This window comes from Desmodus rotundus, chromosome 3 (genome assembly GCF_022682495.2).
Source record: "Desmodus rotundus isolate HL8 chromosome 3, HLdesRot8A.1, whole genome shotgun sequence".
In the NCBI taxonomy this organism is placed as follows: Eukaryota; Metazoa; Chordata; class Mammalia; order Chiroptera; family Phyllostomidae; genus Desmodus; species Desmodus rotundus.
Window position 1 is genome coordinate 200,139,841 of NC_071389.1, and position 25,998 is coordinate 200,165,838.

Consider the following 25,998-nt stretch of genomic DNA (forward strand, 5'->3'; position numbering starts at 1 on the left):
AGTGGGTGAGCTGCTGGCCGTGCTGCAAGTGTGTGACCACCCATCACAGCATGGGGGTGCTGGGCTGGGTGGGCTGAGGGCTGGGCGGAGCGAGGGCCCTCCTGGAGACACTGGGGACCTGTGTCTGTCCCAGGCAGCTCACAGCCCTGGCCACATTCTCGCTGTTGGTCAGGAGGACTTGTGAGGAACGTCAGCCCCTCCCTGTCTGTTGCCTTGTCCCTCCCCTGCCCTGCCCCAGGATCCCTGCTGCCGGGACCCCAGGCTGGCCCGTACTCCTGGTGGGAAGGTCCTGCAGACACACTAGGCTCCTTCTGCCTGGGGAGGGGGGGCGCAGCCGGCTGGCTGCTGTGCACAGCAGTGGCAGGATGTCGGGGGAGAGCGGGGTGGGAGCCCTGGAACTGGCTGCCCTCTGAGGGCAGGGCTGGGTCGCTGCCTGGGGCCTGGAGCTGGGGGGGGAGGGGGGGCGTGCCAATACGGCGGAGACCCGCTGACCGTGCCCCCACTCTCTTGCAGGGAGCCTGACCGTCATGTTAAGGTGAAGCAGAGGGGCTCAGTCCTGAACATGCTAAGGAGGCTGGACAGAATCAGGTTCAGAGGTCACAAGAGAGACGACTTCCTCGACCTGGCGGAGTCTCCCAACGCCTCAGACACCGAGTGTGGGGATGACGTCCCCCTGAAAGCGCCTCGGGCCTCACCCCGGGACAGCGAGGAGCTGAGGGACCCTGTGAGTGTGTGCGCGGGCCTCCGGGGACTAGAACGCACCCCGCCCCCACCATCCCCTGGCCTTGGACTCCGGGGACCTCAGAGTGGGGTCCCCCAGCCCCAGGGGCCGGGCTGAGTGTGGACTTGGGCGGATGTGTCCCGCCCGGCTGGTTGGAGACAAGCTGGGCTTGCTCGCCTGTCCTGCCCTGCTCCCCGGCCCCCGGCCCCCTGCAGGGACTGGCCCTGGACCCTGGGTAAACAGCCCCTCCCTCACCGAGGGCTGGTCCAGCAGCTGGGTTTCCTTCCCCATTGGTTTCCTGGGTGGTTGGCAAACTTCTCATGCAGAAGCAATGCTGACCCCAGCCTGACCCCAGCCTGACCCCTGGGAGCACCTGGGAGGGGGGAGGGAGAAGGACAGGGTGCTGTCTGGAAGCTGCTGGCCGTGGCCTGCTGCCACTGCCCTTGGTGGGTGCCCCTGACTCTCAGCAGCAGGTGGGCCCTCACCGGCCCACGTGGAGACAGTGGTCCCTGTGGCCCGTCGGTGTGGCCCTCTTCACTGGGGCAGCCCACGTCTGTGGCGTCTTGGTGAGGCTCTGCAGCCCCCATGGGACCAGGCACTGGAGGGCCCAGCCTCCCAGAAGCTTGCATTTTGTCATGGGGGGGGTGTGGTCCCTGGGCTTGTCCCCCGTGGGCACAGCCGCCGAGTACCCCCACTGCCAGTGAAGAAGCCCGGAGCCCCCTCATGCCACTGGTGGGTGGCCTCCTGGTGTGGACACCAAATGTGGTGGCCAGGTGGTTTCCCCTCCAAGCACCTAAGCCAGGTTCTCTTTGCAGACGTGGCGGTGGGCTCTCGCCTTCCCAGCTCTTTGTATTACCGATGCTCTGCCGGAGACAGCCTGTGCGCCCACTCCAGGCTGGATGAGTGATCGACCGGCCCTGCCTCCTGGGAGCCGGCCGCTCCTTCATGTCCCCCAGGCCAGGGCCCCCTCACTGCATCCTGGGTGCAGTGGTGCTACCCAGCAGCGCTGGCTTGTCTGGCAAGGAGGGTGGGTTTGCTCTGTGTGGCCGGCGCCTGCCTGGGGCGCTGGGGCTGTGGCCCTTGGGTGCTCTCAGGGCCGAGCACGGGCCTGGCAGGAGCAAGAATCCCCACGCGTGGTGCCCAGCTCTGTGTGTGTGTGTGTGTGCGTGTGCATGTGTGTGCATGTGTGTGCGTGGTGGATCCTGCAGAGGCCGCAGTGGGACTGCTCTGGCTCTCTGCTCAGTCTGTCTGTCCATCCAGGGCCAGTGGCAGCTCCCAGCTCTAAGGGCCATCTTGTTGGAGTCCCAGATGCGACCCAGAACTCGGCCCCCGTGGGCGTGTGTGACTGAGTGCAGGATGGGGTGGCAGCCCAGAGGGTCTGCCGGCCTGGGGTATAGTCCTTACACGGGAGCTGGGGTCCGGTGATGCAGGCTGTCACCCTGCCCATCCCGGGGCTCGGGGGGTCAAGGCGCTGTCCTAGGAGCGTGGGGCAGGTGGGGGGCTCACAGGGGCTGTGTGAGCCAGGCCCCCTCACTCTCCTCCCGATCCTCCTTGGGGCTCTTTCTCCAGGGTGGGGGTGGCTGGGCCCAGGACCCCACGGTGGGATGTGCCCTCGCTCCAGTTAGCCCCCGCCCCCTGGGGGACACTCAGTGCCAGCAGCAACTGTCCGTCCGGTGAGCCATGTGCCCGTGTGGCCCGCGTCACCCCCGCCGGGCTGCTGGGCAAACGCCCTCCGGCGGGGGTGCTGCGAATCCCCCACAGCCACCCTGGGGTCCTGTGTCTCACGCCCTTGTCCCGGTGCAGGTGACCTCAAGTTTTGTGGTTTTCCTGACCTGGCGGGGGAACGGTGCTCGCCCTGGGCGGGTTCAGTGTGTGCAGCTTTCACTGTGAGGGCGGGCGGCTGTCCCCGCAGCCACTGGGGCCTCGTTCTTCTCGCTGTGTGTGTTGTGGGGACCTGTAAGTAACCACTCACCGCTGCAGCCGGTCTTGGGCGTGCAGCTCGCGAGTGAGGCACATTCGCCTTGTCGTGCGGCTGCCGTCTGGGCCACCGAGGTGGGAGATGGGCAAGGAGGGACAGGCTAGCCTGCAGGCAGGGGTCTGCCCACCTCCCCCCAACCCAGGCCCCCTGGGCCTGCCCTTGGGGAGCCCCTGGCCCAGGACGCAGAGCCACTGAGCAGTGGGAGGTCAGTGCCAGGACGCGGCAGCCCGGACAGAGGGTCTCCCAGCCTGCAGGTTCCTGGGGCGGACCCTGCCCCGCTGCGAGTCCCCTTCCACCCTCACCCGGCCTGGAGGGCTCATGGAGACCAAGCCTGGGAAGTCAGCCACCCGCCCCCCGTCACATGGCGGGCGCACGGTGCTGCTCCTCGCCTGCTCCGCAGCAGGGTGCGGTGGTGGGGTGACACAGATGTGTCCCTTGTGCAGCTGAGTGGCCTGGGTGTGTCCCTTTCCCTCCTGGGAGCAGGAGGTGAGGCGGCCCCTGGTCGAGGGGGATGCCAGGCGGTGGCTGCAGTGAGTCCTCTGCAGCGGGACAAGGGCTCCGTTGGGGCTTGCTGACTCGGTGAGCGCAGTCTGCTCCAGTTCTGTGGCCTGGTGGTGGACTTGGCTGCCCACCTCCTTGGGGTGCCCACCTCCTTGGGGTACTCCCCCTATAATTCCAGGGGCATAGCTCTGCTCCCAGGCATGGAAACTAGGGGTCCCGGGGCCAGACTTGCCCTCCTGGGAGGGCACCACGCTGGCCAGCACCTGAGTCCACGGTCTCCCGCCCTCTGCAGCCAGAGGGCGAGGTCGCGGCCCTAGTTCAGGTTTTCTTTAAACCAGAGTGTTCTTGGGGGTCCGAGAACCTCCGTGTTGTCTGAGAGTCCCTTCCACCAGCTGGTGAAGCCAAGGTGCACGGATGGGGGTTTTAATTAAGGCTGACCACACACCAGCCTTGTCTGCAGGGTTGTGGTAGGCGAGGGTCCAGGCCTGGCATGGCCAGACACAGGGTCCTCGGGCCCCTTCGGGACGTGGGGTGGACGCAGGATGCTAGCTCTCCATGCTTCCCTTCCAGGCCGGCCCGGGGACCCTCATCATGGCTGCCGGAGTCCAGGACTTTAACCGGACGGAGTTCGATCGACTGAATGAGATCAAAGGTCACCTGGAAATTGCCTTACTGGAAAAACACTTCTTACGTGAGTGCCCGCGGGGGAGGGTGGGGCAGAGGGGACGTGTGCTCAGAAGTTCAGCCGGTCCTGGCAGCTTTCCTGTGCTCGTGGGGATAGATGTGGCCCTGGGGATGTCCCGGGGGCCCCTCTGCTGCCCTGCCAGGCCCGGTGTGCTAGTTTGGTGGACAGGGACGTCCACACTCTCGGGGGCAGAGGAGAAAGTCACCGGGCGGGAAACTGGATTACTTCCGTGGACCTGGCGCGTCATGTTCCCGGCAGTTAACTCGGGACTCGCTGAGCTCTGTGGAGGACGGGCTTGTGCTCGTTCTGTGCTGCCTGGTTTACATGCTCAGCTGGGAGGGGCAGTGGGGGGACGTCCTCGTTCATGGGTTGGCCGCCCGCGTCAGCGTCCGGGCTGTTTGCACTGCGTGACCACGTGCTCCTGCTGCAGTTTGGGGGTGCTGATGGCACAGTTCCTTTGGGGGGTCCTGTGGGTCCTTCGCGGAGTATGTCTCATCCCGGGTGTTACCTTTGATCCCTCTCTGACCCTCTGCTTGAGGGGTGAGGAAGCCGAGGCTGGAGGGCGAAGTAAATGCAATGACCCTGAGGTGGCACCCTGACCCAGGTGGGCAAGCCCGGTGGGCAAGCCCGGTGGCCATGCACAGCAGCTGTCCCCCCGCTGATCCGAGGCTGTGGGCGGTGCACTGGGGAACATGGGGTGGGCGGGGGAGCAGCCCTGCCCCCGCCGGTCACACCTGAGCTGCTCAGACAGCGCCGGGCCCCACTGGGTCTCCCTCCGGCGCCCGAGCTCTCCCTGTCCCTGCGGAGTCCTCTCCTCTCTTCCGTCCTGTGTCTCCCCGGGATTCAGGTACCCAGCCTTGTCTGAGGGGCAGCTGCGAGGGCCCCGCTCTCAGGTAGAGGCAGGAAGCTGTGGGTGCCCAGCCTCCTGCTCCCTGGAGATGGGCCATGTGGCTGCGTTTCCGCCCGTCGTCTGCCCCCAGGTGCTGCTGCCCCTCCTCCCACAATGCCTTTTGCCGGTCAGCGCTCCCCTCGGCAGGTGTGTGCGCACGTGTGCGCGTGTGCCTGAGTGTATGTGTCCCCCACACGGCCTCAGTCTCCCCACTCGCCTAAGGTGGTCGCTGAGCTGGCTGGGGGCATGGCTGTGCTGGGTCTGCCCAGGGCAGCAGGCGGTGACTGGCCTGCCTGTGAGGCCCTCTGACCCCGTGCCTGTGACCTTGGCTGGCGCTGAGTTCTGCAGGGAGACTCGTGAGCACGCAGGGGCAGGCTGTCCTGCCGGCTGCTCGGCCAGTGCCGGGGCGGGGCGGGGGGGGGGGGGGGGGGGGCGGTGCGGAGGCTGGACCCATCCCGCTCCATGTGGCAAGGATGTGCCGCGTCAGCAGATGGAGCCTTGAGAGCTTGGCCTTTGTGGGTCAAGTGGCCGGAAATCGGCCGTATCATGAGTCCCAATGAGCCCTCGGAACCAGGCGCTCTCCCCGAAAGGGGGAGGGTCTGTGAGGGCCTCTAACAAGGGAGTGGCCCCCCTGCCAGGCAGGGGTTGCCGGGGCAGGGGGCCAGTATCCCTCGGGAGGGCAGGACACCAGGACCCATGGTAACACGGGTCTGGGGCTGACCAGACCACGCAGAGGAGGAGAGGAGTCCCTGGCTGTGGGGCAGCGTCCCTGGCTTCCTGGGACCCACCCTCTCAGTCTGTGCTCAGCGCGGGTTGGAGGCGCTCTCCTGTCCCCGGGGCTCTCCTGCAGTCAGTGGGGCCGTCGCCTGTGCAGACGACCTCACGGCGGTGCGGGGGTGGGGGTGGGGGGGGCCTTCGTTTTTGGTGATGGGGGATTTCAGAGGCACACACACAGTAGTGCCGTCCCAGCCCCCGCCCTAGCCCCACCCCCGGAGTCCCCGCCCACGCCCCCTCGTTCCCAGCTGTACACATTGCGGCAGCAGCAGCCGCTCATCATTCTGTAAATCGAAAGCCACGCGTCCAGGGTCACAACTAAAAAACAACCAGGTTTTTCTTTAATGCCGTCACACACCCCAACTTAGGCTCAAGTTTCCGTTTCACCGATTGTCTCATCGCTCTTTTTCAACAGGCCCCACGCATGAGACGGGCGGTGTCTCTTCAGTCCCCGCCTGCTGCTTCTCTCCTTGCTCTCTGTGGAGGGGCCAGGCCCTCCATGGCGGGGTCTCCGCTCTGGACGCCGCTCAGGGCGTCCTGGGACTCGGCGGGGGACCTAACGTGTCCCGTCCCTTGGGGCAGATGGGGGTGTGTGTGACCCCAGGCCAGACCTCTGCCCTCAGGCCTTCGCTCCAGCATCTTGTGGGGAGGTGGCCCCCAGCATGCCCGGCTCTGCCGCTCTTCCTCTGTGTCCCAGCCGACCCCACCGCTGCCCCGGGCAGGGGGAGGCCGTGGAGGAAGGGCAGGGTGCACTCTTGGATGCTTCCCTTTATCTTCCAGTTTTCAAAACGATGACATCATTCTCCACCTAGGGTTTGTGTCACCATGGTGAAACTGTGGATTCGAGCATCGTTCATGTACCTCAATCCCTGCGCTCAGCCAGACTCTCCCCCGCCCCCCAACGCCCCCGCCCCCTGGCTGCTGGGCGTGGGGGCCTCTTCTGGTTTGCCGCCAGCCCGCGTGGGTGACGCCTTGCTTTCTGGTGTGCGAAGACATCCCAGACTTCCCTGAACATTTTCAGTCCACCCTGGAATTACCGTATTTTGCTGTGTATAATGTGCACTTTTTTGCCCAAATTTTCGAGGGAAGAGTAAGCATGCGCGTTACACATGGGTAGTACTGACTCCGTACCTGCGTGAATGTTTCTAGTTCTTCCGTATGCTCACGTGTTTAACGCGCGACTCCAGGAAGCAGTGATGACGTCCGTATGCAAAGTAGTGCCCTGGAGTGGGGCACTCAGCCTTGTCTCTAAGTACAGCTAAGTCAGCAATTGGACTAACAAGTCAGAATGAAAGACCTGTTTCCTGAAAGTTTGGGCCAAAAACGTGGGCGTGCGTTATACACGGCAAATACGGTGACCGCCTCTCCCTGTTCCCCTGTGTGGGAAGCGGGGTACGGCAGACCCCCTTTCTCTTAATGCATCCCTGCACCCACGGACACTCGGGCTGCTGAGGACACCTGGCGACTGCGAACAGCCGCTGTGAGCACAGGTGTGCAAACACCTCTCCGAGTCCCTGCTGGCAGACTGTGACCGAGGTCCTCACTGACCCTCGTCTGGCTCCTCCCCCATTTCTCTTTCTAGCGGCAGGTGCTGGTTCCCGTGAGGGCCGCAGCTCGTACCTGGGCCGCGGTAACTCATGCCGCAGCCTCGGGTGGCGCTCAGAGCCGCCGTTGGGGCTTGTTTCCTGCACTTTGTCCTGGGGCGTCCCACCAGGGTGTTCGGTTACACCGCTTACAAGTCCCTCGGAAAAGTCTTTTCCCTCTTTTTGACTGTCAATTCAGTACAGTACAGTTTGGTGACAATACTCACTTGTCACAGTCTCAGACTCTCAGGAACCCCGCGTGGTTCCTAGCCAGTCCCTTCCCCGCAGGGTGACATCCTACCGCCTGTGCCCGGTCTCCCTCCCCTCCCAGCCGCACGGCCCCCTTCCAGCTCGGTTTTGTGTTTGGCGCCATCCTGTGGGCCTGGAGCCCTGAACCCCTGCGTGTGTGCCCCCGAGAGCAAGCGCACCCTCCCATCCAAACACGGCGGGCCATCAGCGTCAGCGAACCAGCAATGGGCCTCGAGCCCACGGAGACCTCGCCCTCACTTCCCTGAGGGCCCCAGGCACGTCCTGCACGGCAGAGGGGAGTTGGCCACGTGCTGGTGCTGCGCTCGTCCTGCCTGCCTGTCGCCTGCAGCCGCAGGCCAGGCCGTCTCTGAGCTTCGTGCCCAAGGCCTGACCCCGCCACCAGCGGGCAGCAGGCGGCGATCAGTGCCCCCCGCCCAGCCATGCAGCTGTCCGTGGCGCTTCCTCAGAGAGCAGAACAGGCTGCTGCTCGCACAGGAGGAAATGGCCATGCACACTGCGGGGCTCGGTTATTAAACATCGAAGGGAACAGATGTCCCTGCTGTGAGAAAGTGACGTGGGGCGGAGAGCGTGGCGTGGAGGGCACGCTGGCTCGTGACCAGAGGCAGGGTCCTGCATCTGTCGAAGCGGCGCGGAGGTGAATGAGAAGCACCACGGCACGTTTTGTAGCCCGAGACGCACTTCGCTGGCACTGCCTCTCCCGCGCAGCCGCACGCCGCGCCCCACTTGCCAGCAGGGCCTCCAGGGAGCAGGCCAGGGAGGGCCTCCAGGCACGTGATCTGCGTGCACGGCCCATCCCACAGTGGCCGGTGTGGAGCTGGGTCACGGGGTGGGAATGCTCACAGGGCTTCCAGGGTGCGTGCACTCCCTGGGGGCCGGGCCACACTGAGGCCCCTTCCCGTGTGTGGGTTCCACGTCACTGAGCCACGAAGGCCTGTGGAACCCTTCCCAGACGGGCTGGAGGCAGCCCCCCCTGCCCCCGGGGCTGCATGTCCTGGAGACTTCAGCCCTCTGGCCAAGGACTTCCACCACCTCAGGGCCACTGACACCCACCTGCTCAGGGCCAGGGCCAGGTGGGTCCTGGTGGACGCAGCCATGAAGGTGGCGGTGACGGTTCCCGGAGAGCCTGGCTCAGGAGAAGGGCCCTGTACTCCTGAGCCCCTGGGCTCCTGGGGGGTCCCCTTCCTGCTCTGCCCCACATGCGTCGGCGTGGCTGCCTGTTACGCTGGGGGTGCTTCTTGGGGAAGCTGCTCAGGGGGGCACAGGAGGCCCCTCTGGATGCCTGGACTTCACAGGGGACCCTGGAGGGGAGGTTCCGGGCCCATCTGCGGGAGCCAGAGTTTGGAAGGCTGGTGAGTGGCCTGCCGCCACCGCCTGTGTCCAGAGAGACGCCGTTGTGTTCGAGGCCCGCGGGGACAGGCTGGGTGTGGGGGTGGTTGGAGCCCTCGGGACCCTCCCCTTTGAGCCTGGAGATGCCCCTCTGGGGCGTCTGGGGTTTTTTGTTTTGTTTTTCTTCTGTTCTGTTTTTTTAATGAAAAACTCGGCTCCTGTTTGTTGGTTGTGTTGGGAGGATGAGCCCTGCGCCCAGGATGGGGTTGGACGGCCCTGCCCTCACGCCACTGTGCTCCCTGAGTGGTTTCTGCCCTTTCCCGGGGGCGGCGGGTGGGCAACCCAGACAGACAGGAAGGGGACGGACAGGCGGGGGAGCGGAGGTGGGGACAGATGTGGGTGACGTGCCTGGGTGTCCGTGTTACACAGAGTTCACCAGGAGAACCAGGAAAGTGGCCCCTGAGGAAATCAGGGGCCTGGCCCGCTGGGCTGGCTACACCTTCATTTTCCTAGATTGCGTCTCCTGCCCGGCGGGAACGCTCCTCCGTCGTTCACGGGCACGTTCAGCCCTGGCTCGTGGTTGGGGCAGGTCCTGGGGCACAGAGGCCTGCTGACTGCACCTGGCGGCCGTGGCTCCCGCCTGCTGGCACCCTGCCCTGTCCCTCCAGTGCACAGTTCAGAGGAGAGACCCCTGCTATTCCGGGTGAGGGAGCAGCCAGAGAGGCGGCTGGAACACACCTGCCCATGAGTGTGGTGTTCGTGGCTCCGTGTCCAGGCCCTGCTGTGTCTGGCGGCTGTCCTGGACCGTGGCAGAACCGAGTTCTGTGGGGGGCATTAGGTAGAGCTCTGTGATCTCTCTCCCCATCTCCATCCTCTGTCCCGCCCACCAAGCTCCTCCCAGGCAGTAGGAAAGGCAGGTGTGAGCCCTACTCCCAGGCGGCTCCCCTGGGCCCCCCTGTGTGCCATGGGGAGAGGGGCTGCTTGGCCAGCATGCCCTCCCGTCCTCTGCCACCTCCTGGGCCGTCCCTTCCTGCTGAAACCCTCCTTTGTGTGCCGAGGCTGGCCTGGCAGTGCCAGGCTGTCTCCTGGCACGGGGGGGGATGCCCTGACATTCCAGCTCCACAGGGGACTCCTCTTCGCCCACGTCGTGCCTCTTGTATGGAACTGGGGCCCCCGGGAGGAGCAGGGAAAGCCGCTGCCACCTCACCTGAGAATCCCCGCCACCTGGGTGCAGGGCTGGGCAGCTGTGGGTGCCCAGTGGGTGGGTGGCTGGGTGGACAGATAGACTTGTTACCCCCACTGGGCACTCCCTCTACGTTCCCTTCAAGGCCCCCCATGTGGCCAGAGCACCAGTTCTCCAGATGCCCCCTCCCTTGCTTCCATCCTCTCTGGTGTCTGGTCCCCAAGCACGTGTTTGCGTCAACCTGATTCCTGTGGGCTCCCCCACTCAGTGACCTGGTGCCTGGTCTCACCTTGCTGGGGGCCAGGGGTCCCTGACCACCCACCGCCCAGGCTGGGAGGGAGCAGCCAGCTTGTGGCTACGGGGAGGGGCTGGGGCCTGGCGGGCTCCCCTGCGGTTGCACAGTGAGCGGCGAAGGGGCGGGTGCCGGTGTGCACACGATTCTGGCTCGGCGCGGGGCCGGGGCGGGGCCGGGGCAGGGCCGGGGCTGGCATACAGAGCAGCCCACCCTGTCTGCTGGATGGCATCAGTTCCTGAGAGTCGGCTTTCCGGGCGGAATGCCGGCCGGGCTCCTCTTTCTTCTTGTTTCACACTGTTTCACACTGTTTCACACGGGGAGATTGTAAGGGGTTCACCCTGCATCCGATCATTTCCTGAAATGTGCGAGGATGCGAAGCGTGTCCTCCTGATCCCCAGCAGTTCCTTATCCACCAGCGCTCAGCGCTGGCCCGTGACAGGCAGCCGCGTGCAGGAGAGAGAAGACAAGACCGAAGCTCACAGGGACCGTGACTCACTTCCTGTAACGGCTGTTTTCCCCAGAGTGGGGGTGGGGGGGGGGCAGAGCACGCAGTGGGCGCATCTGCCCTGGCTGCCGAAAGCAGGGGTGTGTGTCCTGCTCAGGACCTGACACCTGGTCCCCGTGGGGGGTGTGGCTCTGCCTTCTGGAAGGGTCCCCAGTGATGGTGGGTGGGGGGCGGGGCGGTCTGGGAGGCCGGAGGCCCGGAGTAGTCAGAGAGTTGGGGTGAGAGGTGAGGAGGGAGGTGAAGGGGCAGAGCCCTGGGCCTCCAGGGGTCAGGCCTCCCACCTGGCCGGGGGGCGGAACCGCTTTTTGCGGGGTCCCTGCGTGTGCACTCCTGGCTGGTGGGAAGGAGTCTTATTTAAGGATTATCACTTGATTTTTATTTTTGGCTGTGGCCAGGCCTGTTGAGCTGTGTGCCAGGAGGGCTCCTGCTTGAGAGTTCTCCTTTCACAGGTTTAAAAATAGCCTGGAAGCTGAGTCTCTCCCTCCCTCCCTCAGCTTCCCTGGAGGCCGGGCGGTGGGCTGGGCTGTGGGCTGGGCTGTGGCCCGAGCTATGGCCTATGCCGCTGGGTGTGCGGTCTCGTGAGCTGAGGCCTGTCCTCCGTGTCCCTCTGAGTCAGGGAGCCATGGGCCGGTTGGGGGTGGGGAGATCCCGAGTCACCAATCAGCTCTCCGCCAACCCTGCCCTTCTCCCTGACCCGGAGGTGGATGGGTCAGCCCCTCATGGGGAATGTCGTCTGAAGTCCTTGTCATGTGGTGCTGGTTTCCTGGTTTGGGGGTCCACGTCTGCACCTCATTCTTCTTCGTGTCTTCAAGGGTAGTGGCCAGCAGGCTTCACACAGAAATGGGGCTCAGGCAGGCCAGGCACCTTTTCCTGCCAGAGTGTGGCCTGGCCTGTTCGGATACCGGGCTGCAAGAGGGGGCATTTGGATGAGGAAACCAGGCTTTAGGAAGTCAAGCGGACATCTCTGTGGGTTCTCTGGGTTCCCCATGTTCCCATCCCATCCTGCTGCCCGCCTGCTCTGGGGGGAGGTGGACGGGCGCAGGCTGGGTCCCCCAGGGAGCTGACCCCGGTTTCCCTGTGGGGCTTCCTTTGCTTCCGTGGGTGTCCCGTTGAGTAGGAGCGCAGTGGGGGATTTGTGAATCCTGGTGCGAGCTGCTGTCTCCCGGGCACACCCGTGGGCCCTAGAAGGTTCTGGGGGTCCTGGCTCACTCCTGGGGTGGGCACTCTGGCTCTCCTGGTCCCCCGCAGGCTTCCTTGTGCCCTCCGGAGCTCCGGTTGACTGTGCTGGCTCTGCAGTGGCCGAGGAGCCCTGAGTCCATCTTGGCCATCGCCAGGCCTGAAAAGCGCAAATCATCGGGTGCCATTACTGGGCCCTGCCCCTCGGCCCCTGGGTAGTGGTCCTTCCCGCCCTGCAGGGCTGTGACTGACTGACAGGCAGGCATGTGGCCCCTCCTCCGGGGTCCTGCTGGTGACATAGCCTTAGCTGGTGTGGAATGACATGCGCCCTGGGCCGTCTGCGTGGAAGGCCGACCCTGCACAGGACACTCCGGCAGGAGGGCGGAGGGGCTCTGGAGAGCCGCCTGGGCGTGCTGTGGGAGGCCGAGGGCACATGGCTGTGTCCTCTCCATGCATCCTTGTCACCGTGAGAGTTGAAGCCGGTGAGGGCTGCTTGGCTCAGGGCACCATCCGTGGAGACACCGCCGGGGACACTGGATGAACCCTGCCTCCGGTGCATTTGGGGCTCAGCTGGAGGTGGGAGCCTGCTGGGGCCCCCGCACCCCTAAGTGCCCTTTGACCCGCCAAAGGGTGCCCTTCCCTATGTTGTGGGCCGTGTGTTCCCGGGCCGGATGGGAGGGTGTCATGCCCCCACCCCGGAGCCACTGCGGCCTCCTGGGACCCAGAGTTTCGTCTCGGGGGGTGGGGAGGTGGCCAGAGTCCCACCCCCTGAAAGCGTCCATGCCCTGGTCACCAGACCCTTTAACGTGGCTCCTTGCGTGTCAGAGACTTGGCAGAAGTGATGGAGTTGAGGTCTGAGGTGGAAGGTGACCCTGTGTGGGGGGGGACACTGTCATCAAAGGGTCCTTGTGAGAAGGAAGAAAGGTCGGAGTCAGAGGTCACAGTGATGTCATCGCCGGAACGCAGGCACCTCTAGGAGCTGGAAGTGGCCGGGAAACATGGGGCCCGGCCCCCCACGTCGGACTCGCCCTCTGCGGCTGTCAGAGGAGGGTCTGTGCCTGTGTCAGCCCTGGTGTGTGGCCGGCCCTGCTCCCAGCAGCAGCAGGGGGCTAACGAAGGGCTGCGTGGGGGCTCCCTGCCTGGCCCCGGGGGCAGCGTCACACCCTCCACCTGGTAGACTATGGGTGTCTGCCGGGGAGGGGGTGGGCCTGGCTTGGCCCGGCCCCCCATCCTGGCATTGGCATCAGCCCAGGAGGCGGGTGGTCCCCTACGAGACCATGGGCCCAGGGCTCCACAGAAGGTGGACTGCCCGGGTGCCGGGAAGGCCGGAGTGGAGCCCGGAGGTCGGAGACTGGCTGCGTGGCCCTGACAGCCCCCGGAGGGCCCGGGTCCCAGTGGGGGCCGGAGAGATGAGGCTGCCTGTCAAATGCGTGCAGCTCAGCACTTTCAGGCAGGAAATTGGCTCCTGTTTCTTTTCTTACTTGGACTCGAGAGAGAAATCGCTGGCGGGGACCCGCGGCGCCTCTGTGCTGTGCAGAGCCCACGGTGGTCTGCGAGCTGCAGCTGACCTGAATGTGTCAGCGTCGGAGGGAGCACGCCCGTGAGGTCTGCTGTCTTTGCTGAGACCGTTAGTTCAGGCTCGGGGCGAGTCGCTCAGAGAGCAGGCTTGTGAGGGAGAAATAGCCACTAACTGCCCTTTGGTTTTATTTAACGCGTAGCTGTCTTTGAGCCACCCGGAAACGAGACCCTTGCAGGAGGTGGGATGTCTTCTGGTGGCCTTGCTGGGACCTGGGATAAGCCGATCTCCAGGCTGTGTCTGGGGGCTGCTGCCCCTGCACAGCCTACCCCGGGGTGGCCACGGTCCCCGCCCTGCAGCTGCTGAGGCAGGGGGCTTCGTGGGGTACCGGGCTTTGGCGCTGGGGGACGAGGGAGCAGGTTGGTCTCCGCTCTGCAGAGAGAAGAGGAAGGGGAGCAGGGGCTGTCTGTGATGGGCCAGGAGCCCAGGCCGTGAGGACGCGACTCCTCGGGCGGCCCAGGCCTCTTGTCTCTGAGCCCTGGTGTGAGTGTGTCTGCGCGCTCGGGGGCGGGCACAGTGCAGCGCACTGGTGTCAGGAAGCGGTCGTGTGTCCACACTCGTCACATCCAGCCCATGCCAGCCTGGCTAAAGGTGCCACATGGGGGGGCCTGGCTGTGTGTTGGCCTTTTGCAGGGCGGTGGCGAGGGGCTCTGAGGAAAGTGTGGTTTCCTGTTAAGCGTGCTGGAGGGGCCGATGTGCTGGAGGCCTGCAGATGGAGGAGGCTTTGGGGCTGCGTGACCCTCAGTAGCGGGGAGACCACGGAGCCGATGGGGGTTTGTGTGGGTACTGGGGTTCAGAGGTACAGACAGGAAAGCGACTTGACCTTGACCAAAACTGCCTGCCCTGGCTCCCAGGAGCAGGCTGCGATGGTGTGAAGCCTTCCTGTTTCCCCACAAGGGCGGGCACATGCCCACGTGAAGAAGCGCAGGAGGCGGAAGTGCCCTGGCTGGTCCTTGGGGGGTGGGCACTCAGGACTGTCACTGCCCACGCCCCTGGGGGAGCGGTGCTGCCAGCCCTGCAGAGGGCCCTCTGCCTGCCCAGAGCTCTGGGCTCACCTGCCCGTGTGCCCAGGGAGCCCCCACTGAGCGCCGGGCCTGTAGCTTGAGAGGCCACGGCTTGGAAGTGGGTCCTGGAGCAGAGGCCACAGGAGGGCAGGGGATTGCCGTGTCTCCCAAGGCCCCTCCTCAGTGGGTTTGAGTCCTCTCGGAGGAGGTCTCCAGGGCACCGCCTGCACCGAACACACCCACCTCCCGAGGGGCCGAGGGCCCAGCAGGGTGTGCAGCCTCGGGGCTTGCCTGGGAGATCCCTTCTCGGGCCCACCCGAGACCCGAGACCCGAGACCCGAGACCCGAGGCTGCTCCGGACAGGGTGTGGCTGCTTTGTCACAGCGCCATCCCCACGAGGGCAGGACGTATTTGCCAGCTTGAGCATGCCGCCAAGGGGAGGTCCCCAAGGAGGCTGGGGCCCCTGGGCTGATCACCTGTTAGGGCTGTGGCAGCCCAATCACCTGAGTCCCCTGCTGCCACCCAACAGGTGCTGTGCATTCAAGGGCCGCGGCAGCTGGGGACTCACGGCATCCTTAAGTCCTTGGGCAGGGTCCAAGGAGCCCCAGGACGAGGCTGGGGGAGGCCGAGGCCTGCGCTGTGGGGGCCACGTGCCACTGTAAAGGTTGTGGACGTCCCTCAGGCGCTGGTGGCTGGCCCTGGGGGTCGGCCCTGGGTGCACTCGGGCTGGCGGTTGGATTCCCACAGGCTCCCCCTGCCACCTCTGGCATCCTCTCTGTCCTGTTCACGGCCAGCCCCAGCACTCGTGTCCTGTGGCCACCCTTCCTCTCTGTCTTTCCTGGCTCCTCCTCCTCGAGTCGCCGGAGCCAGGGGGCCTCTGATGAACGTAGGCCTGGGCGCATGGTGTGCCTGCTGGGGCTCCTGTGAGCTGAGCCCTTCTCTGTGGCCCGAGTCACCTTGGGGATCCCCTCCCAGCACCCCGAGGACCCATGAGAGAAATGACAGGGGCCGAGTTAGGGCGGGGGGCAGTGTCAGGGAGGCCATCGCTCGGGGGAAGTGGCCACTGGGTCAGGGCTGAGGGCGGGGTGCTGACAGGTACAAAGCCTACCGGGCAGGATCAGACCGGGGGCATTTGAAGGCTGATGGGAGGCCCCTGTGGCTGGAACCAGGGAGCAGAGACGAGCGAGAGCAGAGGGAGACAGAGCTGGAGACTCACTGGTGGCCCATGGGAAGCCCTGGGCCGTTTTTACAAAGCACAGCAGCAAGTTCTGGCCGAGGCTTCACAAGGGCCCCTGCGTGCTGTTTGGAGCCAGACTGGAGGGTGTGACGGGAGCTGGGGGCTGGTTAGCATTGAGAGCGGGAGCTGAGGCGAGAAAAGTGGGTGGATTTGGGGTGCCTGCCGAAAGAGTCCCAACATGTGTGGGTGAGGGCCCCACCCACCTGGGCCTAGCCCCACCCCTACCCCCTGTGTTGTAAAGGAGCCAGCGTGAACGGTGGGGACGAAGCTCCTTCCGCAGGTTGGGGGCCGAGGCCCAGCACCCCATGGCCTGGAGCAGGGCCCCCCCCGAGCCCCGACACCTGCCTCCCGGGCCTCCCTGCAGTCTTGGCCTGGCCCAGGCTGGACACTGCCTCTGAGTCCAACTCAGGGTGCCCAAGGCCCAGCCCAGAGGCCACCCCTTCTTTCTGAACGCCCCTTTGTGCGGCCCCGAATGCAGAGCTGGTTCTGGGTCTTCGGGAGGCACCAAGTTCCCTGGGTTGGGCGGACTCGGTCCTCGGGAGGGACACCTGGCTGGGTGAGGACAGCTCTGCTTCCTGGGACCGGGGGAGGGGTCTCTGGGGGAAACTGTGGCTCACCAGAGCCAGGTAGGGCGGCTTTCTGTGGGCGAGGGTGGCGTCCCCCGACCCCTGGTTGGGGAGGGTCTTCTTCCAAGGGGGCTGGGGGAGTGGGCAGGGCAGTGGCGGACGGGGGCTGAGATGTAGACTCCTGGAGCTGGGTCAGGTCTGGGGAGGTGGCTGTGCCAGGAGGAAAAGCCACTGGGTCACCCTGACACCTCGCCGTCCAGCCCAGGCCAGGGTGTCGCCGCGACCCGCAGCCCTGGCCTCTGGTCAGACGCCGTTGCCCCCGTGCCCAGTCCTCCCCCCAGTTTTGGTGAATTAACCAGTCATGTTTCCGGGTCTTGGGAGCAAATGCGGCTTTTCCTGTGGGGTTTGCGTTTGCAGGGTCTCAGTCTGTCAGCCTGTGGTCGAGGTGGTCTGCGGTGACCTGTCACCTGGACCGTGGCTGCCACAGGCCACATTGAGCTGACCTCGGGGTGACACAGCCCTTGGGGGACTCTGGCCACATGGGACCCCAGCTGAACAGGCTGGTCCTTGACTGGCCAGTTGGCTCGGGGGACAGGCTGCTCCTGACTTTTCCAGCTTCCAAAGGAAGCTGCCGCTGCCCCCCAACCCACCCACTGACCTGAGTCACAGGAGGTGTTGCCCAGTCTCTGCTCTCTGATCTCTGACCCTCGCTTTACAAATTCGCATGACCCGGGTAACCCAGGGCCCCTCCTGCCTGTAACTGCACCACATTTGCCGAGTCCCTGGTCCAGGGGAGGCCACTCGGTCGCAGGGGTCAGGATGCGGACGTCTTTGGGCTCCTGCTCACTGCTCAGCATACGTCCTCCTCCGGTTCCTTCAACAGCCATGTGGTGTGTGTCTGTCCCCCAGACGCAGCGCCGGGCCTGCCTCATGGCCCCAGGCCACCATGGTCCCCCCCCCCCCCCCCCCCGGTTCCTCTGTGATGCCCCCCAGCCACAGGGCCTCATATGCCTGCCCCTGCCCCCACTCCCACTCTTCCCCAGGGACTCTGGCTGTGCTCTCCAGGTCGCCAGCGCCCCACCTGGCTGAGCTCGTCCCGCCACCCCTCCTCTCAGGGCCACCTGGTGCGCCCTGTCGTCTGTGTCCTGAGTCCCTGCCCCTGGGCGTCCTGCCAGTCGGCACGGTTGCTGAGGTGCGGGGTGCGTCTGTCTTGCACCGGGTTTATTTAGTGAAGGAGTCTCACCCTTGCGTCGCATGCCCCTTGCGTCGCCCCCCCTTCCCCCACCCTGTGAGAGGAGCCCAATTAAGAGCCCTGCCTGCTGGAGCCTGCTCAGGACAGGAGCGGGCAGCTGGCATCTCCCATCAGGCAGGAGGGCCTCTCGGTGCTCCGCAGCCTTGGCCTCCCCTCGCACCTGCACAGCCTGAGGGGCAGGTGGTCACCCGGCCCTTCTCTCCACATAGAGGAGGAGCTCCGGAAACTGCGAGAAGAAACCAACGCTGAGACGCTGCGACAGGAGCTGGACCGGGAGCGGCAGCGGAGGATTGAGCTGGAGCAGAAGGTCCAGGAAGTGCTGAAAGCCAGGTGAGCAGGTACCTACGGCCAGGTGAGCAGGTGTCCACAGCTAAGTGAGGAGGTGCCCAAGGGCAGGGTGAGCAGGTGCCCACGGCCAGGTGAGCAGCAATGGAGGGAACCTGATGGGACCCCGAGTCTCCTGCCCAGGCTCCTTTTCTGTCCCCGCTAAGTCCCCACTTGGTCAGCTACGGGTGGGGACAGTCACTTGGGTGGCTGGCCCCTGGGAGCAGTGGCGTGCAGGCTGGGCCCCCCTCCCCAACCAAGCTTCCTCCCTGGGACCCCACCCCCACCCCATCTCCCACGCCCAGGGCCCTGCTGGCTCCTGTCCTGCGGGTCCTCCACGCTTCCTCCTCCAGGTTGTGGTTTTGGGGTTACAGTCCTGCAAACCGGGTTAGCTCTTGGAGATATGGGGGTGAATCATGTGTGTGAACAAAGGAGAAACTGCACCTGCTCCTCGCTGAAGCCAAAGGTGTACGTGTGCTGAGGGTCTCCCAGTCCCATGGTCCCGGTCCTGGGGCCCCCTGCACCCCAGGCCCCGCTGAGGTTCACTCGGAGCAGTGCCTTTCCCACGTCCTGGGGTCTCTGCCAGGTGGGCATGCTGGGAGCCCAGGAGCAGCAGCCCGGACCAGTGTAGCGTGAGGGGGCTGGGCAGGCAGGCCGGGGCAGGCAGGAGGCGTGGGCCCGCCAGAGGGCTGGGAGACACCGCCCGCGGGATGGGCGTGGGGGGCAGGCCTGTGGCTGAAAGTCTGGCCAACGGTCAGGAGCTTGTGCCTCCGGCTGAGGGCTCCGGGGCCGGGAGACCACCGAGGCCACTTGTGGCTGGGCCGCAGGGGCAGGAAACCAGGCAGGTGGCTGGCATGGGCCGAGCGGGGCTTGGGCACAACCAGCTGGGGCAGAGGGTCACCCAGTCTGTAGCCTTGCGTGGTGCTTGATGATTCCTTGTGTTAAGTATGTTTTCATTAGCAGGCCAGTTAATTAGCAACAGAGGGCTGTGTATTCTGAGCCTACTGGTAAAGCAAGGAGCACGTGTGTGAAAATTAATAGGAAAGAAAAGGGCTGTACGTTCATGAGGCACGTTTTCTTGGTCAATAAGAGACAAAAGTTGTGCCTCTAACGACGCAGTGAGGGTCTCATGCGCAGAGCGGTTTTCTCTGAGCGCTGCCCGTGTTTTGAACTGACGGACCTCAGGCCCCTCCTCTTCTCCCCTCTTCCAGAACCGAGGAGCAGACAGCTCAGCAGCCTCCAAAAGGCCAGGCCCAGCTCGGTAATGGCACAGGTAGGCCCCCTCCCGGCGGGTGCTGGTGGTGATGGTGGGTGTCAGTCCCGCTCCGGGACATGCGTGCTCCCAGCGGGGGCCTCCTGGTCGGATCCAGGCCAGTGTCTCCCTGTGAAGCTGCTGCTGTGCAGCAAACGGACGCTCATCGCTCCTTGAAAACGTGGCTGTGGTTCTCGTGGGCGTGCAGCACTGGGTGGGCGCCGCCCTCCCCGAAGGGAAGTCCCCGAGGTGGTGGCTGTGTGGCCGGTCGTCCTGCCCAGGGGAGGAGTGAGCAGCGGGGGCAGCTGTGGCTGGTTCATGTCTCCTTGTTCCCCATGTTGGGACCCAGAACCAACCCTGGTCTCCGCCCCCTTCTTCCTGCCGCAGCTCATGCTCCGCAGCTCTCTCCACGTGCCACGCTTTCTAAATTGTCCTTCGGGGGGTGGCGTGGGAGGACGCTGGGGTTTCCATCTGGCTGTCGAGGGGCCTGATGGGGGCTGTGGTGGGCCCTGGCCTCTGGTGCTCGGACCCAGGACCCACTCCCACAGGCTGACCATTCATGGGAAGCCCCCTGCCTGTGCAGGGTGCTTGGAGGGTGGCCCGGGAGGGCCTGAGCCGTAAGCCCTGCCCAGTGTGGAGACGAGGAAATGGAGGCCCAGAGGGAAGGCCGCCCCAGGGGCCCTGCCCAGCCGAGGCCCCCCACCCCAGTCAGGGCTGCCCTGCTCACCTTCCGGACGGACGCTGGTGTGGGTCCCTCCCCCACACCCGGGGGTCGCAGTGCATGGTTGGCTGCTGCACCCCCAGAGCCCTGGTCTCCTTGGGTTCTCTGGCTCCTCAGTTGGCGGTGCAGGCTCCCTGGTAGAAACAGCACAGGGGACCCCGAGAACCACGCCGTGCGTGATGGTGATGCGTCTCCTGTGGGCATAGGCCATGTGGGTGCAAGACCCCAACTCTGCGGGTCCTTGTGGCTCCAGCCCCCTCCAGGACCCGCATCCAGCTGAGTCCTTGGGAGAGCTGTGGCCCCTGGGAGTCACCAAGTGCAGCCCAACATGAGGGAGGCAGGGGCAGGAGTCTGGGCCGGGGGAGTCTTGCACCCAGGGCACCAGACCCCAAAGCCCATCGGCCCAGAGCAGGCCTGAGCCACACCTGGGGCTCGGCAGACTACAACCCATCTGCTCTTGTATTTTGAGTGTTTTTACATGTTTTAGTGGTTGAAAAAGGACATTTCATGGCTTGTGAGCGTTAGCTGCATTTCAAATGTCCACGTTCAGAAGTACGCTAGGTCCACAGCTGCTATGGGGAACAAAGCTGACCCTGGCTCCCACTCGGAGCCCCTGCCCTGTCAAGAGCCCCCAGGCCCTCCCCCTCCTCTGTGGGGGGGGGGAATCCCCTGTGCAGAGCCTCTCACTGGGCCCTGTGATGGTGGCGGACAGCGCCCCCTGCGGGCGGCTCCAAGACCTGCTGTCTTGAGGGGCAGAGTGCTGCGCCCTTGGTGCCCCTGGTCCACGGGGTTCGTCCGGTTTTCTGGGTCTGTGGTGTGGGTGGCTTTCTCGATCCTTGACTGTGGAAGAGCAGAGGCCACTTCACTGCTGGGGGTCCCCACAGCATACTGTCCCCGACACCTGTGCCCTGGCGGGGGCTCAGGGTCCTGGGCATGAGCCCACTTCCCGGGCAGACCAGCACACCCTGCCCAGATGGCACCGGTGTGGGGACAGCCTCCATCAGGCACCCCTGGGCGAGGCCTGTGGAGGCCCAGCTGGGCTGGCGTGCGCCTGGCGGTGGAAGCAGGTCCGGCCCCATGCTCGTGGGCCTGTCCCCACCATCGGGGTTTCCTTGAGCCCCCTCCCGCCCTTCTGCAGCCCCGTGGCCCCCGCGGCCCGGTGCCTCATTGGACCCCACCTGTCCCCGCAGACCGGCGGGGCCAGGGGCTGTGCCCCCGCGTGCAGAAGTGGCTCTATGAGAGGTTCGGGGAGTACGTGGAGGACTTCCGGTTCCAGCCCGAGGAGAGCGCCGTGGAGACTGAGGAGCCCCTCAGTGCCCGCAGGTGGGCCCTCCGGGAGGGGCCTCCAGGGGCCAGGCCTGCTCTCAGGGAAGCCAGGGGGCGGGGCTGCCCGTGGCGTGGGTCCCCGGCCTGGCTGCGCCGGCCTCTAGGGATGGGTCTCCTGTGGTCGATGTGCATGGGTCTCACAGTTTCTGGGGGCTGCCCCTCCGCCATGCCCGCCCCTCTGTGGTCCAACTCGGGCTTGTGACGCACACAGGGACAGTGGGCTTGGGGGCAGTGTCCACTGCCTGGCCTTTACGGGGTCCTGTGCCTGTCCAGGACACGCGCCCTATGCCAGGCACTGGTATAGGTCCCGGGGTTCCCAGGGCGGTCGGGTCCCTGGGGAGCGTAGGCAGGAGACGAGGGGCAGTCTGCAGGCACGACCCCCTCCAGTGTGGGGGGCAGCAGTGAGGCGCTTCCAGGCGCGTGGCTCCCGCAGGTCTGGGTCACTGGTACTGCCACGTGCATGCCAGCGGAGCCTGGCAGGTGTGCTGTTGGGGGTGCAGCCACAGGTGAGTCCCTGATGGTGCTCAGCGCTCCCCCCCCCCCCCCTCCGTCTTTCAGGTTAACGGAGAACATGCGGCGACTGAGTGAGTACCTGCCGGCCTGGACTGGGCTGAGCCCCGGTGGGGGCGGGGCTGGCTGAGGGGTCTGTGACCCTTCTCGAGAGCCTCTCCAGTGTGCGGTGTGCCTTGCTTGTCTGGGTCCTCGGCCGGTGTGGCCAGACGGACCCCAGGCCTGCCCACGGGCCGGCTGACCATGCCCTCCACCCTGTCCCCAGAGCGTGGAGCCAAGCCTGTCACCAGCTTCGTGAAGAACCTCTCTGCCTTATCCGACTGGTACTCCATCTACACGTCTGCCATCGCCTTCACCGTGAGTGCGCCCGGGGTGGGGGTGGGGGAGGCAGCCAGGGCAGGCGCCCTCCCTGTGCAGGACTGCCTCAGTTTCTCCAGCACGAGGGTGTCAGAGGGTCAGGCGAAGGTCAGCCTGCCTGGCAGAGGGCCCTGCGGCTGTGCCCCTGTCTGCTTTCCCAGCTGCTCAGAGGAGACAGTGGGGAGGCTTGTCTGCCCCTGTAGGACCTGGGGGTCCCTCCTACTGGGTGCCACATGGTGACCTGGGGGCCAGGCCAGCCTGGGAGCCACCAGTCCTGGGGCAGGGAGGGCGTCCCCCAGGGTGGACAGGGAGCTTTGGGGAAAGTGGGCCTGGCCGCCCCACCTGAACTGCCCTGTGGCCGCCTGCCCCCTCCCCCGCCGCAGGTCTACATGAATGCAGTGTGGCACGGCTGGGCCGTGCCCATGTTCCTGTTTCTGGCCATCCTGAGGTTGTCCCTCAATTACCTCATAGCCAGGTAGGTGGGCTGGAGGCCTTGGGGGTGGTTGTGCTGTGTCCCCACGCTGCCGCGTGCACTGCCATTTGGGGGTCAGCCCTGGGACAGGCTTTGCATCCCCAGGTTTGCTGGAGCTGCTGCGGCCGATTCCCAAACTCCCCAGCCCCTCCTCCCCCTGGGTCTCCCCAGGTCCCCCGAGACCCCCGGGGAGATGTGGAATGGGGTGGACGGAGCGGCGAGGGCGCCGGTCCCTGGGTGGCCCCTGGTGGTGTATGTGGGGCAGGAGCCGGGTCAGACTGAGCCCTGGGCTCTGTGTGGTTGTGGCCGTGGGGGCTCTGGAGGGAAGCCAGTGTCCCTGTGCAACCCATACCCCCCCAGGCCACCAGGTTCCTCTGAACCTGTGGCCCCCCTGGCACAGTGGCCTTGCTGCCACCAGGCCTGAGGGCCCTGCGCTCTGTGTCCAGCTTGGCCGCGCAGCACGCACTCTCCCATACCCTTGTTTTCCGGGTGCTTCTGGAGGCTGGCCCACTGGAAATGGGCTTTGTGGGAACCATTTAAACATGCTGGGGAAGGGGCCACTGCCCAGACGAGACTTGTCCACCACAGGTGTGCGGCTGCCTCACCACTCACCTTGAAAGGCTTCTTGTCCCTTGCCCCTGGGGGCTTTTAAACGTGCCCGCCTCGGGAGGGCCACCTGCGTGGTCTGCACCAGCGAGTGGCCCTGGTGGTCTGGGACACGAGGGTCAGGGGCTTCTGAAGCCCCTTGCGTCCGTGCCCCAGGGCGCTCCTCCCATTGGGTGCTCTGGGCGGGGCCCTGAGGGTGGCCCTGCGACTCTGCGTCCTCTCTGCTTGCCAGGGGCTGGAGGATACAGTGGAGCATCGTTCCGGAAGTGTCCGAAGTGGTGGTGAGTGCCAGGGGTGAAGACCTCCTCTGTCTCCACTGCGTCAGGCCCTCGCTAGGTCCCCACAGCTCCCTGAGGCCTCCAGGAGCAGCTGCGTGGGTGCCCACCCTGAGTCCTGCCTGCCCAGGACAGGCCGGGCGGAGGCGGCCAGCCGTCTCCAGCCCGGAGCCCCAGGCAGCTGCTTCCTGACCCCTTGACAGCTGTCCCTGTCACTGGCCCCAGCTGCCCCACCCTGCCCTGCCCTCCTGAGCTTCCCCAGCTGGGCCATGATGGGGTGGGTAGAGGTGACCAGCGGGCTGGCCCAGCACTGTGCAGAGCGGGGTCAGCCCCGAGGGCGCCCCAGTTCCGGCCTGCTGCCTGACTCTGTCGCTGACATGGTATCAGTGGTGTGCCTGCTCACTTGGGCCTGTCTTGGCCTCTCGGGGCTGGCACAGCTGAGGGGAGTGGCTGTGGCAGAGCCACACCTGTCCACTCTCTGGCCCCTACACAGGAAGAAATTGCTGACCTTGCTCTGGGGTGGACTCTGGTCCCTGGGACAGAACCACTGGGTGTGGGCAGGAAGGATCTCTCAGCACCTTGTCAGACGTTAGAGCACCTACTGTGTGCATAAGCACACAGTAGGGATGCTGAGTGGGCGGTGCTGGCAGGGCCCCTGAGGCGGGTCAGAGAGCATGTCTGGGGCCAGGCCTGTGTCCACTGGGGCCAGGGGGCTCTCGGGAGGGTTTTGTTGAATGACTTGCATAAGTGGGGCCAGTCCGGTCCCCCTTTGCCTCAGTTTCCCTGCTTGTACAGTGAGGTGGGGGTCTGCATGGCCTCAGAAGCACCTTCAAAGGTGAGCCATCGCATGTTAGTCTGAGCCTCAGCCCTGTGGTTACGGGGTTGTCCATTGCCCGCCTACCTACCCTTTTGCCTGGAAGGGGTGTCCTCTAGAACAGCCATCCTGTGTGGGCTCCTCGGGCCAGGTCCCCCAGGGACTCTGTCCCTCTGGCTGTGGGGCAGCAGAGCGGCCAGGGCCCCGGGTGGGAGGCCTTGTGCTGTTTTGCCGGCGATGTCTCGGAACTGCTAGTTTCAGTGGAAACTCTGTCCCCTTTGACTGAAGGAGCCTCCAAAGGAGGACCTGACCGTGTCGGAGAAGTTCCAGCTGGTGCTGGACGTCGCCCAGAAGGCCCAGGTATTGCCCGGGTCTTGTCCAGTGGGGCCCCAGCACCCCGTCTCCAGGCCCGGTCTGGCTGTCATCAGCTGACCTGTAGACGGTTTGACTGTGGTCCCTACGCACACCTGAGACAGCCCCAAGGCATGGCAGGGTCCCCTCATTTGGTCAGAGACCCTGCCGGCAGGGCCTGGCCAACTCCTGGGGTGGGGGGCACACAGGGCGGGGTCTGGTGTCACCATCCCTGTGTTAACCCCCGATTCAGACTCAGCCGGGGGCGGGGCAGGACCACAGGCTGCGGCACCCGGCTCTGGTCTAGGGGGGGTGCGGGGGCGGGGGGTGCGGGGGGCTGCCCAGGAGCCTGGGGCCCTCTTGGTGCTGCTGTGAAGATCCGCGGCCCCGGGGTCCGTCCTAACCACAGCTGCTGCTTCACACAGAACCTCTTTGGCAAGATGGCCGACATCCTGGAAAAGATCAAGAAGTAAGTCCCTGCCTGCCCGCCGCCACTGCCGGGTCTGGGGCACACCCTGTGCCCGGCTGAGCCCCGTCTCCCTTGCAGCCTGTTCATGTGGGTGCAGCCGGAGATCACGCAGAAGCTGTATGTCGTGCTGTGGGCTGCCTTCCTGGCTTCCTGCTTCTTCCCCTACCGCCTGCTGGGGCTCGCCGTGGGTGAGCAGATGGCACCGTCGGGGGCTTGGGGACGGGCTGGTCCCGAGCCGCTGCGGCACTAATGGGCTCAGTGGCCAGTCCTGGTGATGTGGGCTGTGTACCCCCACAGGACTCTACGCCGGAATCAAGTTTTTCCTCATCGACTTCATCTTCAAACGCTGCCCGAGACTGCGAGCCAAGTATGACACCCCCTACATCATCTGGAAGAGCCTCCCCACCGACCCCCAGCTCAAAGAGCGCTCCAGCACCGCCGCCGTGGCCCGCAGGGTGAGCCTGCCTCCAGCGGGGTCCCCGGGGGTGGGACCGTTCGCGCTTGGTGACCGGGGTCTTGTGTCCCTCCCGTTTCATGGGGCCCTTGAAACACACAACTGAGGAGTTTTTCCTGCGACCTGGCTCTGCTGTGTTGAAGGGCCAGCCAGCCCTGGGTGGGGCCGGCTGCCAGTGGAGGTCCGTCCTGCCGGGTCCCACGGGGACCCTCCCGAAGACTCCCTGGGGCTGGGCAGGCCCAGGGCCCGCAGGCTGTGGGATGTTGGTCATGGCCACAGAGAGCCTGGGGGCCTTGGGGGAGGGAGCCCTGGCAGTGGTCACTCTGGGGGTGGGTGCTAGGTTCTGCTATCTCCAGCTGAGGCTCAGGGGACAAGACGGGCCCACCCTGCACTCACAGGTGCTCACAGGCCGGCACTAGGTCCACATTTCATTCATCGGACACTGTGTCCGGAGCCAGCCAAGGTGCTGTCCTTGGGGGCTCAGACAAGCGGGGCAGTTCTGGGCTCAGTAAAACTCCTGGCAGGTCCAGGAGGGCTTCCTGGAGG

General features: G+C 65.4%; 1 protein-coding gene across 8 annotated transcripts in view; it reads left to right on the top strand.

Moving 5' to 3' along the window:
* Positions 1-25,998, top strand: part of GRAMD4 (GRAM domain containing 4) — a 58,181-nt gene that overhangs the window by 24,256 nt on the left and 7,927 nt on the right. For all 8 annotated transcript variants that reach the window (XM_053919747.1, XM_053919751.2, XM_053919749.2 and 5 more), the window contains 13 exons: positions 514-724; positions 3,771-3,891; positions 17,731-17,851; positions 19,057-19,118; positions 21,009-21,141; positions 21,703-21,728; positions 21,920-22,011; positions 22,395-22,486; positions 23,322-23,370; positions 24,467-24,538; positions 24,955-24,998; positions 25,077-25,186; positions 25,296-25,453. In XM_053919747.1, the coding sequence (XP_053775722.1) occupies positions 514-724; positions 3,771-3,891; positions 17,731-17,851; positions 19,057-19,118; positions 21,009-21,141; positions 21,703-21,728; positions 21,920-22,011; positions 22,395-22,486; positions 23,322-23,370; positions 24,467-24,538; positions 24,955-24,998; positions 25,077-25,186; positions 25,296-25,453 (1,291 nt within the window). Of the gene's footprint in view, positions 1-513; positions 725-3,770; positions 3,892-17,730; positions 17,852-19,056; positions 19,119-21,008; positions 21,142-21,702; positions 21,729-21,919; positions 22,012-22,394; positions 22,487-23,321; positions 23,371-24,466; positions 24,539-24,954; positions 24,999-25,076; positions 25,187-25,295; positions 25,454-25,998 lie in introns of those variants that run through there.